Here is a 13,970-nt window from a genome sequence, read left to right as displayed (position 1 = left end):
TAAAATAGATTAAAAAAAGGGTCAACTAGCCCCTGGCACTGAGAAGTTAACATCAGACCAAATCACCCATTGGGTGCATTTTTTGCTTTTGGGGATGAAACTATGGAGCAATCACCACCACTGAGCCTCAGAGGGTTAGAGGCACAACCTCTACTGATCCCAGTGAGTGTGTTAGACAGTTTTCATCTCTGTATTAAAAACAATGGTGGCTGCAAGGCATACCATGTGTGAAAAACAGGTAGTCAAAACTGAACAAACTTCCCTGGTCTTAGAGATGGCATAGAGTTAAATCCCCAACCTTGTCTGCAAAAGGGAAGAGAAATAACCTTAAGTTTGCACCTTGCTGGTTTAGTGCCTGACGTGGCCCCAGTGCAGCCAGTGGGCAGAGGCGTAGGGGTTCCTACCTGTCCAGTCACAGCCCAGCACCTCCAGACGCATTCCTATTCCTGCTGGGGACCACCTCTCTGGGTGCACTCGGATGTACTGTGCAGGAACAGGGTCAAACCTTCGGACTTCAGGGATATCATAGTGGATGTTGCCTTCAAAAAGCTACAGAGAGAGAAAAGGCAAGAGATGTGTGCATCTCACATGCTCTCAATCAGACCTGATATTTCGTGTCTGGCAGGATGTAGCCACAGTTTGAAATAGTTTGGCTGTCCAACTCCAGGCCATCGAGCCCAGATGAGCAGAAATTAGGCTGTTCCTTCTCAGTTTCAAGAGGACAAGACAGGCTATTTCTAAGAAACTCGCACAACGTCTCCTGGCCTTTGCTTAGAATCCAAGGGTCAGATTCTGATCTAATCCATGCAGGGGAAGTCTGGGGAATATCCACTAACTTCACATATAAATGAGATCAGATTCATCCTCTGGTAAATAAAGAAGCTACTGCATGTTCTAAGATAGTGTAAATGCTTAGTTTTCTTCACAGTCCAAGTACTGCTGCTTTTCACATGCACGAACTAAAGTCTGTGGGGAATAAACAGAGGACTATAGATAGCATCAGCCCTCATTTGTAGGATCCGGAAAAATTAAAATTTACTCAAATTTTAAGCAGATGAGTTTGCATAAAAACAGAATAGGCAGTAGCAGAGAATTCATTTATTTCTCAGGCCCCTTACCACTCCCATACCACTAAACAAAAAGATTATGGGGAATTCCAATGATATAGGAAAAATATGGGGAATTTCAGGGTCACATCAGTGCGGCAGAGAGACTTCAGATATAGCAAATTTCCCAAAGAGAAGTTGTGATTCATCTTCCTCTTTTAGAGGTGCGCAGCATGACAGCCACAACTTTCCTCTTAAAATACATAATTAGTGTCAAACATAATTGAACACACCATCTTGTGGGCTCTGACCTGCAGGAGCTGGGAGAACCAGAAGGTGATGTCCACATCCCCATGCCTGGTCCACAAAAGAAATGAAAATTGTCATCCCTGGGGAAAGGTGGAACCTACAGCCTCTAGGACAGATGGGGAGCAGCACCAGAGGATACAACCTGGGATTTCATGGTGACAACCCAAACTCCCAAACTCTGTGGGAGTGGACAGCCTATTTCCCAATACCCCATCAGGCAGACTGAAGCTAGTCAGAAACATATCCTGTTCTGCAGCTGCACCAGACAGTGCCTACCTTGGCTTGCATTGTTTTGGGGTCCTGGATGAAGTCCCAGTCCTTTCCATTCATGCTGTAGGCCACCTTAAACTTCTTCACAAAGGAGCGGGACTCAGTGGTGGTCACACTGTCCCCTCCACGAGCCCCCTGAATAATGACGCCTTTGATATTCTTTGGGACACCAAGGTCCACCTGCAGCCACTCCTCCCCAGGCTGGGCTTGGGGGACACGAGGAAACCAGCCTGAGCGGCTGCTCACCAGGCGGGCCATGCTGGGAGACCAGTCGTAGCCTCTGATGGAAGAGGCAGAGATCTGCGAGTCAGGAATGAGGCCAGAAAGCATTCCCAGCAAGTTGGAGCAAGGTGAATCTACAGGGAAGGAAAGGACATGAACAGTCAGAGTAGCTGAAGGGAGATGCTTGTGGTTCCCTCCACAGCTTTAAGCTCTGGACACTAAACCAACACCAACACTGGGAATTTCCCCCTTTGCATCTGGGACCTGGGTCCCTGTCCCTCCAAGTGCATCCCATGCCATGGGTGCTCCCATGCTGCTCTAAGTGTCACCATTCCCACCCCAAGCAGCCATGACAGTAGCAAGGGACAGAATCGCAGGACAGGCTGTTGTAGAGGCAAAGAGGAGGGCTGAGGCCAAGGGGAGGAAGGAACCCTCACCAGTGATGCGGCAGCCATACAGCTCCAGCCTCAGGGCGATGCCGTTGTGCCAGGTCTGGGGACGGATGCGCACGAAGCGTGTGAGCAGTGGGCTGTGGATCTTGTTGAGAACCACCTCTGTGGCATCCTCGTTGGCCTGAAATGTCTGCAAGGGAGAGGAGGCACAAATACTGTTACATCCTCACCAGATCAGCAGTCAAAATAATCTCATCAGGGAAAACCAAGGAGAGGCCTTCTGGTTGGGGACAGACTCCAACCAGGGCAAGCACCCAGGGGGTGGCAGGGAGATCTGAGCCACCGGCAGGACAGCATGATGGATGGACTCACCTATCAGGCAGGACACCGGAGAGCTTGCTGCCCCACAGCCTCTTACAGCACCCTAAGGCACCTTGGACTTTGAGTCCTCAGCTGCTTCGAGCTTGCCCCCAAACCTAGAGCTGCTCCAAGACAAATGACCAGGTGTCCCCAAGTGCTGTGTGAGATCTTGCCTCCCCTCCGCAGGTAAACAGGCTGACATCCCGACACATCCTTGCACTGAGCTCCACCACAAAATATCACGTGAAAGCAGTGATGTGAGCAGGGAGGATGCCACCTCTGCCTGGGGTGACAAGCTGCTGCCTCAGCCAGCCCCTCGCCTCTGCCTCTCCTGCACACATGCACCCCGCCACACGGAGACAGCCCACCACACAGAGACAGCTTTTCAGGAGAGTTTATGATCCCACACAGTATGAAAAGGCTGCTGCCTTACCAGATGGCCATAATCAATAACTACCAGATGGATGTTAGATCCACCCCTTCTGCCCATTTTTTTAATAGGCCGGACAAGGACTGCATACTTGTGTTTCTGTTTCAGGCTGCAAAGCCATAGCAGGGAAGAAAAGGAAATACTCAACCCAAGGGTAATTTTCAACCCTTTCTCTGCTCCAGCATAAAGCTCTAGAGCTCACAGACTGAGGCTGCAGGCATTGTTGGCTTTTCCTCCAAGCACGCAGGCTCTTCAGGACAGGGCTAGAGCATCCTCCAGCCTCAGCCAGGAGCCACATCCATAGTGAGATATTGGCTGGGTTCTTCTGCAGGCTCCTAACACGCATATGCGTGCTAAGCACAGGAGCTCCCACTAAGTTTATCTCAGAGGAGTGCAGGAGAGTGTAATCTCTGGCACCAATCTCCTGTTGGAGGCAAGAGTCAAATGATTCAACTGCAGATCCCTGTGATCCAGGACAGAAGAAGAGGGTGAGGCAGCATCCTGGCCTCTTGCCTTAAATAGCAGTTAAGAAGCATTTTATAAGCCTCCCGTGGCTCTAGGCTTGTAGACAGCACATGTTACTGCTCTTCTCCCAGGATCCAGCACGCCAGGGCATGCAGAGGGTGTTTACAGGGAGGGACAGTAGCTGTTTGCAGCACCCCAGTTAGCTCTGGGCTGACCCTGCACACCACTGCCCAGCCCGAGACAACAGCACTCCTTCAAGGCAGGGAGAGCCATCCCACAGAGAGATTTGGTTGCAAATCTGGCTGGTAATTGGGATTTGGGCTTGATGTGAACTTGAGCAGAAATGCTAATCTAGAGAATATATATCATGCTGCTACCATTTAGCAACACAGCATGGTTTATATGTTTTTAATATCCTATTTTATCCTGTCTGACCCCGCTTCCCATCATTTTCCTTGCTCGGCAGACACCAAATAACCTTTTTTTCCAGCAGGAGGGCTATAAGAAGAGTGGTTACTGTGAAACACGCTCCAGGAATGTATGTGTGCGTGTCTCTGTTTGTGTGTGTGTCTTGTAAACCTGGGGCAACACACACACAGAGTCTGAAAGTATATATTTACACACCACAGCAAAGCCTCCAGTGTTATGCCAACACAGAAGCTGACACACAACACCTTACCTCTGAACCTAACACTGGAGGACAGGAAATGTTTATCTGAGCTGGTGCAACTATTTTAGCACAAGGAGCAGCATGTCAGGTCAAGCCAAAGGCCCCTCTGTCCCAGAGGGTGTCTCCTGATGGTGGCCCCAGCAGATGCCCAAGGGCAGGAAGTCCAGTGTAGTCTTCTCCTGGCAACCTTTATTCACTACTTACAATCAGCAGTGTGAAGACTCCATGAGCCAAAGGTTGCATATGGACCAGCATGTTTAACAGTCACTAACGAGGTTTGCTGCTCTTTTTGATTTAACATATTTCAAGTTTTGTTCTTTTTTAGCTCACTTCACACATACGAGCATCAGGGGCCAGAATCCAAATTTACACCAGCATATTTGTTGCTGACTTCTGTACAGTCAAGCTTGACAGAAAGCAGAAGCAGGACTGAGCCCAAAAATTTTATCACTACCACATGCATTGCTGAAAGCATCTCTTAGGTGACCCTGGTCCCAACAACTTGCTTCCAAGGAGAGCAACCTCAATTCTGCTTTAGATTTAGAAATCGATAATTTACTCAGGCTAGATCACATTCAACAAGCTATGAACTCTGAATCTGGGCCATGACACTCCAGACTGCCAGTCTGAAAGGGCAGAATCAGCACCTGACTTCCAGCTCTGGTATCAGCTGCACTGGCAGGATCCATTGAACCTTCCTTCTGAAAAGCCGCAACTGATCACAGCAAGTCATCGCTTCGCACCCCGTTCAGCACAACGAAAGTGGCCATTTTCAGAGGGCATCTGCTTAGTGCTGTTAGAGACCTGGGGTCCTCCCACGTGCCCAGTCTTTCAGCCTTCTTCCCAAGTGGAAATGCACTGTGAGCCCACAGGTCCCGATGCTGCTGACCAGGGTCTGACCCTGTGCATGTGGTTTCTCTGCACTGAAAATGCCGATCTCAGAGCCCCAGCACACCATGGAGAGAGTCCCATTGACTTGAACAGGCTCTACATCCTGCCTCAAATTAGCACTCACAGCATAGGAAGAACTAGCAGGAAAATGTGTGAAATTGGGAGTGCCAAGAAAGCAAAGATTTCTTCCCTCTTACCAAAATAGAACATTGCTATTCCTCCCATCCTATCTGCTTCCCATCCCACTCAGCACATATTTTGAGCCAAGTCTTCGAATGGTGTAAATCAACATATCGCCATCGAAGTATAAGAAGTCACAGTAATTTACACCAGCAGAAAAAAAAATACCTGGCTGTGATCTAGGGAGATAGATAGATAAATAGATATACACTCAGCAGAGAGCACACATGTGTATGCACATGAACACACACTGAAGGGTGACTGTGCCAGAAGACGGATGGGAAAGCCATTAACAAATTAAAAGCACCTTCCATGAAACAGTCAAGGGAACTCGTTTCCTCTGCTGCATCAAAAAGCTGCCCATCTCCTCCCCATATACTGTATGTTTACTTCCGTTTTAGTCCAGACAGCAGTTCTACACGTAAAATTAAATTGAGAATCAATGAGAGCTGACCTGCTTAATTAATTTGCTGCAGAAAGCAAGTGGTGGGAGATGATGTCTAGGTTAGAGTAGGACTGTGAAAGTTTTCCCGTGTGGATACACATGCAAGATCCACACCAACACAAGTTATATTTTTGATATGCTGGAACCGTCATAGGGTGATGGGGGAAATTCTGAAGCTACATTAGTTCCAGTGGATATGGGAATTGTGCCACTGGCAGTTTGGAGTGAAGGGAGTGAAGGACAGGGAGACAAAAAGTACCATGAAGTTGAAGAGGCAGTGAATCAGGGAGGGGGGAGGGAGTAAACTCTCTCCCGCTCTATTTATTATGCTGCTTGGCCACTGTGCAATTTCTTGGGGAGCTAAAGAAAGGAGCTGAGGGAGGCAGAGGAGAAGGCCAAGGATGGCAACAGCCCTGCCTTCGTCCGTATGTATGTGTCTCTTTGGACCCACTAGATTTACTGCAGGATTATGTTACTCCTGTGGAGACAGAGCCCTGGAACAGAGCATGCTAACAGGATTAGGGCTTCAGGATTTAGACAGAGAAGCATGAAGGAGAAAAGTAGGGGAGATTATTTTCCTTGTCAGATAGGAAAGGCATAAAATGGAGCATGTTTGATGGTAGGAGAATTCTGGCTCAAGTGGAGGGTGAATAGTTCTGGATTTATTAAATCCAGGAACAAGGAGTTAAAAGAAAAATGATACTTGGCAACATTCAACAAAGCACAGTGTCTGGGCAAGGCACAGTGTGCTGGGTTGGGCTTGCCAGCTCCATGTCTTTGAGAGGCTCCACTCAGATTTGGGAGTCATCAGGGACAGGAGGAGTGGCACTGTGTTAGCCTGCAAAGGAGATATCAGGCCTAGAAATACAAAGCTTCAGCCTTGCTAGGAAAGCCAGGGCTGTAATTCTCCCCTGGTACTGCACCAAGTGTGAATGCGCAAGGCTGCCTTTCCCAAAGCCTGATGTCTTTGTCCTGCCTGCAAAAGCAGCAGAGGCAGGCTGGGACCTGGATGCTTCTGGACAAATCCTCTGCACCATGATGTCTCTGTGCAGAAGCACTTGTGGCATTGTGGCTGATCATGCAAGCTTTTCCTGAATTTTCCAAATAAAACCCCCACAGGACTGAAAGTTTTTCTCTCTCCTCCCAGGTGAATGAATACAGGAGACTCGATTAAGAACTGAAAAGACAGAGAAACACTCCTAAGAGAAGGCACAAAGGTCTCCAAAGAATCATCCTCAATATTGCGTGCCAGCACCAAACACCTCTGATGTCCCCAGCTCCATGTAGAGCTGAGATATTTGGCTCTTTGCAGCAATTCAACCTTTGTGCACTCACCAGATGAACTACCACCTAGGAAGGTTAGCTGGTAACAAGCACAAAGCAGTCAAAATGAGTAGGAAATGAAAACTGTACAGCTGGATCTTGCTGCCATTTCTCATCCATTGACTTCTACAGGTTCTGAAAGCAAATGTTTCAGTTGCATCCTCTCATTTTACACACAGAGCAATGAAGGCAGCAAGAGCACTCATCATGGTACCAACCCACCCCAAATCCTGAAATCCATCCCATCTCCCAGTCCCTCACCCACTAGATGAGCTGATCTTCACAGTTTTTAAGACAGAGTGGTTCAGACCACACAGGAGCTGGAACCTGAGACCTACAAAGAAGGAGGAGGCGGATCAGAATGGACAAGCACTTTGTTTTCTGATAAAATCCTCAATAGCTGAATCTGTCCGAAGAAAATGGACAATAATAAAAGGTCAAATCCTGCTAGGTGAAGAAAATGGCCAAAATCAAAAGGTCAAATCCTGCCAGGTGCTCTTTTCCTTCCTTGAGTTCAAGAAGAGTTGTTGTTTTCTAAAGACATTTTCAAACCACTAGATAAGATCTTGGCACGCACACCAGGGCCGCTGCCTGGAAGATAACAGAGGTGGACGCAACAGGGAGGGCAAGAGCTGGACTAGCCTTTCTGCAGCAGAGTTTGTTTGGCCCTGTCCCATGGGGACATGCTAGTGAGTAATATGGGGCGAGTATGGGGCAACATGTGGTGGTGGCCACTCTCCTCCCTGTCTCCTCCCTCAGGTGACACATAGTAAGACAGCTCTTCATCTTTGTCCAGGTCACCCGGTTGGCCTCTCCCCCTGGTCCCACCCCTGAGAAAAGGACAGGGGGAGGTCTGGAGTGTGCTGGGCTGGGCTTTGTGGGGAGTGGGCTGCCAGGCAGGTGGAAAGCATGGCAGGGATAAGGTGGGGTGGGAAGGGATGGGTATGGGAATGGAGTTTCACTCCTGCCGGCTGCCTTCCCACTGCTTCCCCATCCCAGAAGCACAGCAGCGCTTGGCACGGAAACAGCCCAGCCAGCCGTGTCTGCTGCGAGCACATATTAATCATGTTTTCCTCTGCTCCATCCTGCCTTTCCCGTTTCCCTCGCTGTCGGAGTGCCAGCAGCTGGGGACTCAAAGGTGAGCCATCACATTTTGCAGGGAAACACCCTGGCTCAACTCTCATCTGAAATACCAGAGGGAGGGGCAGCAGGGGGCATAAGAGAAGAAGTCAGAGCTCCCCATCCTCTGCAGAGAGCATCATCCCCTCCCCACCCCTCCCACACTCGCTGGTTTTCTCTTGCTTTAGCTCCCTGATGAAGATGTGAATGTTAGCTGACCCACCTATACATGGCAGAGCTTTGCTTTTGGCCCACAGAGCCGGCAGAAATTCAGAGCAGTGTTTGATACACCCCATATGCCTATGTGTGCATGTGCATATATATGTGTGTATGTGCAGATATACGTGTGTGTGTATATATGTATGTGTCTATATATATATGTATATATCTGCATGTATATAGAGAAGTAGAGAGTCCCTGTCTGTCCACACCTTCCCCTCCCTCCCTGCTCCTTATGGCACCAAATCAAGCTGCGGCAGACTTGACAAATCTATTTGGCATGGTTCACTCCACCGTTGCAGCCTGAACCGTGCGGAGCACCGCACTGACGCAGGGAGGAATCTGCGCCTTGAATACAGACATCTGGGAGCTTGCTTAACGCAGGAACAGTGGGGATTAATGCGGGCAGGGAATGTGGGGCCAGAGCCCACCGGCAACAGGCCTGCGAGCGCTGCCCTGGCCTCACCGCGGCTCAGCAGCTGGCAGACAGTCGTTTGGTGGGGAGAGAAAGCAGTCACCCGGATGCAAGGGGTAGGCGAGGCACCAAAAAGCAATTACTTATCCTCCAGCCTTGGGAGGTGTCTGCTAAATTGAGGTCAGAACGTGGGAATGAATTTAGACTGGAATAAAGGAGTAAAAAAGAAGAGGTTTGGTTTTTCCTCTTTTTTTATGAAAAGAGAGAACAGAGCAGAAAAAACCTGGCAGGACTCAAGGCCAAATCCTGAAATGGTTGCAATTCACATGGCTATGGGATTGGTTTGGATTGACACCAGCCAGGGTTTAGGGTCTTGCTGGAGGGATGTAAATTTGCTCAGCAGCACTGAAACCAGCCCTGCTCCACCCTGGCTAAGGATTCAGTGTTCAATGCCCAGGACCACAAGGATGGGATATTTATGCCTCTCTGCAACTAAAGCCAACTTCCAGGCCAGATTCCCGCTACAGTTAGACTCCGAAAGGTAAATTTATTGCTAGTGATTATCTGAAACACTGAGCTGTGTATTTAGCTCATCTCTCTGCCCAGCATGATGCCAGTCTCCTGCCTGTTTCAGCTTACAGAAATGGTCCCAATGAGACCTCAAACTCACCCATTAGCACAAGGTGCTTGCCTGAGGAGAGGTGGCCCTGGTTCACAGAAAGGTCTGCTGTGACCAGTGGGTCCTGGGAAAGCCTCCACACCACTTCATGGCTACTGTGTTAGAGGTATACATGAGCTCTGCCATGAGATACTGCCCCGGAGCCAGTCCACCTGAGATCTGGGGGAGCCCAGCTGCTGACCTCCTATGTTGTGCTGGGCTGCCCTATGCCTCCATTTCTCTACCTCTAAAATAGGACTAACACCACCTCACTGGCATGCCAGGAGCTTCAATACTCCAAATATTGGAAGTATGAGACCCTGATAGGAACGTCTGCACAGAGACGACTCATTCTGGGAAGCAGAGGGAATTTGAACCTGAGACACGCATGTGGGGAAGGGGAAATCGCACAGCCCGGAAGGAAGGAAATGTCTGGATGAATCCCGGACAAGGCAGGCTACTGCATTTCATGTGAGCAGTGCCTGTGCCAGCAAACGGAGGGGACAGCTAATTTAATAGAAGTGCTGAGCAATCAGTAATTACTGGGATGTGCGTGTGGGAGGAGGTGTGTGGGACTCCAGCCACAGAGTTCACACAGACAGACTATGGCACATCAGTGGGGAGGACCTGACTGTGGCAGCAGAGCTGGTGGGCACCACAGAAGAGCAGGGAAGCACTTTCTCAAAGCGCCGTTAACCAGGGGACAGCCACATGACCAAAGCAATTGACAGAGCAGGACCAACCAGCCCAGCACCGTGGCTGCCTTAACCCCCCTACCCATACAGCATAGCTTCCACACAGACCACACCAAGTTTATCTTTCCTGGCCACATACCAGCACCTCCAAGGCTTCAAACAGCTCACCACCCATATTTACCCTCCCTCCCCCTCGCTCCCACCTCTGTGTGTGTACCAGAAACACAGCAAGAGCATGCACAGCTCCCAGTGCTCAGAGCACCCTTGCTGACCATGCCTGCTAGCACAGATCCCACAGCCCTGGCAGCCTGAATTGCTTCTCATTATTTATTGTTCATTTTGTTCTCTGGGACAGTGCGATCGCCTCTTAGGATTTGTGCCCTTTCATTTCCAGGCCTCAGTAACTCCTGAACTACAGTTTCATGTGGTTTTGTGATTGTTAACCCAGCATGCAGACGGGTGTATGACCATAAAAGCTCAATGAATCTTGTACGGCAAAACACAGGCTGTGAAAGCATTTTCTCCTTCATTTGCAGTCAAAGAACATACTCTCGCCATCATGAAAGATGCAGCAGCAGCCAGGTTTTCCAAGGAATATGTTTCCTCATTGCTGTGCAGAGGAGAAAGGCCTATTTCTGCTCAGAACATCATCAGTCTTTTAGTTGTCATCAGAAAAAGGGTCCCTCACAGATTAAACCCTCTGGGCTTGTAAAATTTCTCTGTTCTCTTCCCTCCTATTGGCTGCAAGACTCACCAAGGTGCAGGCAAAAGAGACAAAAAGGTCTTTACCTTGTGGTTTTTCCCATGTCGGTACATCATCCAGTCCTCCCCATTGGTGCTGACCTCCAGCTTGTAGGTACGGACATAGTAGCCCTTCTGGGTTTCTCTCGAGATGGCACCCTGTGTGGCAATGGCTGTGAGAACAGTCAGGAAGTGGAGGTCCACCTTTCAAGGGGAAAAAGGGACAAGAGAGAGAGTGGTGAACACCTGAGAGCCCTGAGTGGCTAGTTAGTTCCTCCCTCTGTCTTTGAAAAACGAAAAGGTGCAAATTCAGCCTGTCTCACTCTATCCGTAGGTGCTCAGTTCAACAAGCACAACCTCCCCAGGCTGACTTCAGCAGGATAGGAACTACGAGACAAGAGTAACTAAGGACCTTGATGTCCACTCATATGGGACCACCACAAAGCCTTCCTGCCTCACACCAAGCAACAGGATCTGCACAGACACTCATGTCCATTAAAGCAGGACAGAGACTAACTTTTTCCATGTAAAATAATCCAATTAGCAAGTGCTGCAGTTCGTGGTTTTCCCTTGTTGGTTTTTTCTTTTTTTTTTTTTTTTTTTTTACAATGTGGGTTGAGAAAGGTCAGCAGAGCTGGCTTCATAGGCCTGCCATGAATGAAGAATGAGACGTCTGCTAGAGGCAATGACATTCACCACCTCCCGCTCCCGGTGCCCTTTAGCAAGCAGCGTCTCCCGGCACTGTGACACAGCCAGAAGCCCTGTGTGGACAGACTGTGGCTCTAACCAGCTCAGAGGGAAAGCCTTTGCTCTGTCAGCCCCCACCTGACATTAGCCTGCTCATTCTTCCTGCATCACTGATGAGATAAATATTATTCTAGTTGTTTTTCCACGCACCCCCTGGAGACTTTGGTCCTCAGGCCAGTGATGGAGTCAGTGGCCCTTGTAAGTGGTGGAGGTCTCTCAGCCTCTGTCAGTCTGCTGGAAAGTCCATCAAGGTTTTGGGCAGGAAGGAGGGGGGGGGAGAGGGACAGAGGATTGAGTCAGTCCTTGGGTGGGCAAGCTAATGGGGGAGCCAGCCCCTCGCACTTCACAGAGGCACTGTAGCTACCCTGCTGCTTGCTCCCATGAGCCACAGAGACAATAAAAAATTCAGTAAGTCTTACGGTCAAGGGTCAGTTTAACAGCATGACACTCCATTTGGTGGGGGAAGAGGTGAGGAGGCTGGAAAGCGTGCATACCTGGAGATACTCTTTGTTGCTGTCGACATTGGGGGTCCAGCCATTGTCATCACTGTTGAGCCGGCTCTGCTGAGGGGTCCATCGCCCATCTGAGTAAGTGGAGGAGGCACTGATCTGCATGTTGGAGATCCTGCCAGACTCCATTCCCAGAGGCACATTGCACTGGAAGTCTAGAGCAGACACACATGTACACAGAGATCAGTTTACAGTCTCAGTACTTCACCCCCAAGTGAAAAGCAGCCCTGAACTAATCTCCCCAGCTAACCCTGAGCAAAGTTGCCTGTCTGGAAAGATGAACAGATCTGCACCATCTCGAAGGTTGTGTGCACTCACAGATGGCACTGGAAAATTAAAGCTTTATGTTTGTGTGGCCCTCTGAACAGTAATACAGTCCAGATCTTTCTCTTTCTCTCCTTAACCTTTGCTCAGTTTTGACACAATTCTGTCCCTTCCCTCACTCCATCTCCACCAACCTGTCCCAAGTCCCCTTGTCACAAAGTTCCCATCTTCTTGAAGGCTGTAGGTGAAATCTAAGCACTGACAAGGTAAGGAGTACAAACAGACACATCAGGAGGGTGCTTACTGCTGTGCTGCCAGCAGGAACGTCAAGGACTGGAATGGGCAGGTCTAAAGGTTTTGTGTGCGTGTGAGAGTATGGATGCGTGTCTGCATTGCCTATGTGCATGTGCTATAGGTGGTATCAGGCCCATAGGAATTAACCAGACAAGACTATGAAAGACTGGTATGCTTTCATTTGGATCTCCTCACTTCTAATGCTTTAAAAGTCACAATTAGCTCTATTTTATGGTACGTCTCGCATGTTTTATGGCAGCTGTCCTGTGACTGAAAATATTGCATGGGCCCAAGAGTGCTGCTGCTATAAACCAATGGGGTTCCACTGAACTGCCTGTGTTTTTAATGTGGTCAAGTCAACTTTGGGTGGAAATGATGGACCAAAAGTTAAGATGTCAGTGGTATTATTAAAGTTTCAATTTACACCACCATAAATAAAAACAGGCATAGCCCTTTAACACCTCTTGTGCTTGATTTTTCAAGCTTTGTGTTTAACATCTTATTCTCAAATCCTTTTAAAGAACAGAATAGAGAAGGGATTAAAGAACAGATCAACTGAGTATGGCAGTAGGTAATGGTGAAGATCTCATGCTTGTCTGTAACTCTCACAGCCTCAGCAGAACTTCCCTTACTCAATCACAGAGCAAGAGCTTTTAACCCTACTGCCCTAGTGCTGCACAACCCCTACTCTACCCTGTTGTCTATCATAGGCTTTCAGCAGCAGGTCAGGGACTCCTTCTCCTTCTCTGGGACTGAGGAGCGTACTGAAGGCTTCTTCTGCTGTATCACAGGTTCACTGAGAACAGAGGTCGAGAACAGTAGCTCTGATGCAAAAACACCATGGGAAAACAAATGGAACCTTTCCTGGCCTGCAAGTGTTATCACAAAGAATCAAAATGCTCTTCATTCTCAAAATACACAACTTACTTCCTCACTCCACATCAATTTACCTCCCTTATTAAGGGTTCTAAAACAAAATTTGGCTTGAAATTCTCAGAGCTGTAAGCATTTTTTAATTAGACAGCCAAGAAATTCCAATTTGTGGTTTGGGGCTGTGAACCTTTGGAAAACTAGAGAGAGAGAGTGTATTTTCCCCCATGCTTTAATGAATCTGCTGCACATGCTGGGCTGAAGTCTTCCCCTAAATCCTTTGGGCTGAGCATATACACGAAGGATTCTAGCCCAATAGGTATTGAGAAGACTTCAAATGCAAGTGAAAAGTCAAAAAAAAGTCAGAAAGTGAGAGTCTTACTGAAATCTCATTTCTATCAGAAACACCTAAACTGCATTGCTGGTGGGGAACCAG

At 48.6% G+C, this 13,970-nt stretch overlaps 1 protein-coding gene across 3 annotated transcripts in view; it reads right to left on the bottom strand.

The window, feature by feature from the left end:
• Positions 1-13,970, bottom strand: part of NRP2 (neuropilin 2) — an 89,068-nt gene that overhangs the window by 40,684 nt on the left and 34,414 nt on the right. For all 3 annotated transcript variants that reach the window (XM_027731364.2, XM_027731365.2, XM_027731366.2), the window contains exons 6-10: positions 12,092-12,261; positions 10,899-11,054; positions 2,285-2,429; positions 1,632-1,981; positions 405-549 (exon numbers count right to left, since the gene is read on the bottom strand). In XM_027731364.2, the coding sequence (XP_027587165.1) occupies positions 405-549; positions 1,632-1,981; positions 2,285-2,429; positions 10,899-11,054; positions 12,092-12,261 (966 nt within the window). The remainder of the gene's footprint in view (positions 1-404; positions 550-1,631; positions 1,982-2,284; positions 2,430-10,898; positions 11,055-12,091; positions 12,262-13,970) is intronic.

This window comes from Pipra filicauda, unplaced genomic scaffold, assembly GCF_003945595.2.
Source record: "Pipra filicauda isolate LSUMZ 115617 unplaced genomic scaffold, ASM394559v2 scaffold74_size2892960_pilon, whole genome shotgun sequence".
Lineage (NCBI taxonomy): Eukaryota > Metazoa > Chordata > Aves > Passeriformes > Pipridae > Pipra > Pipra filicauda.
This window is presented reverse-complemented; position numbering and strand designations above follow the sequence as displayed.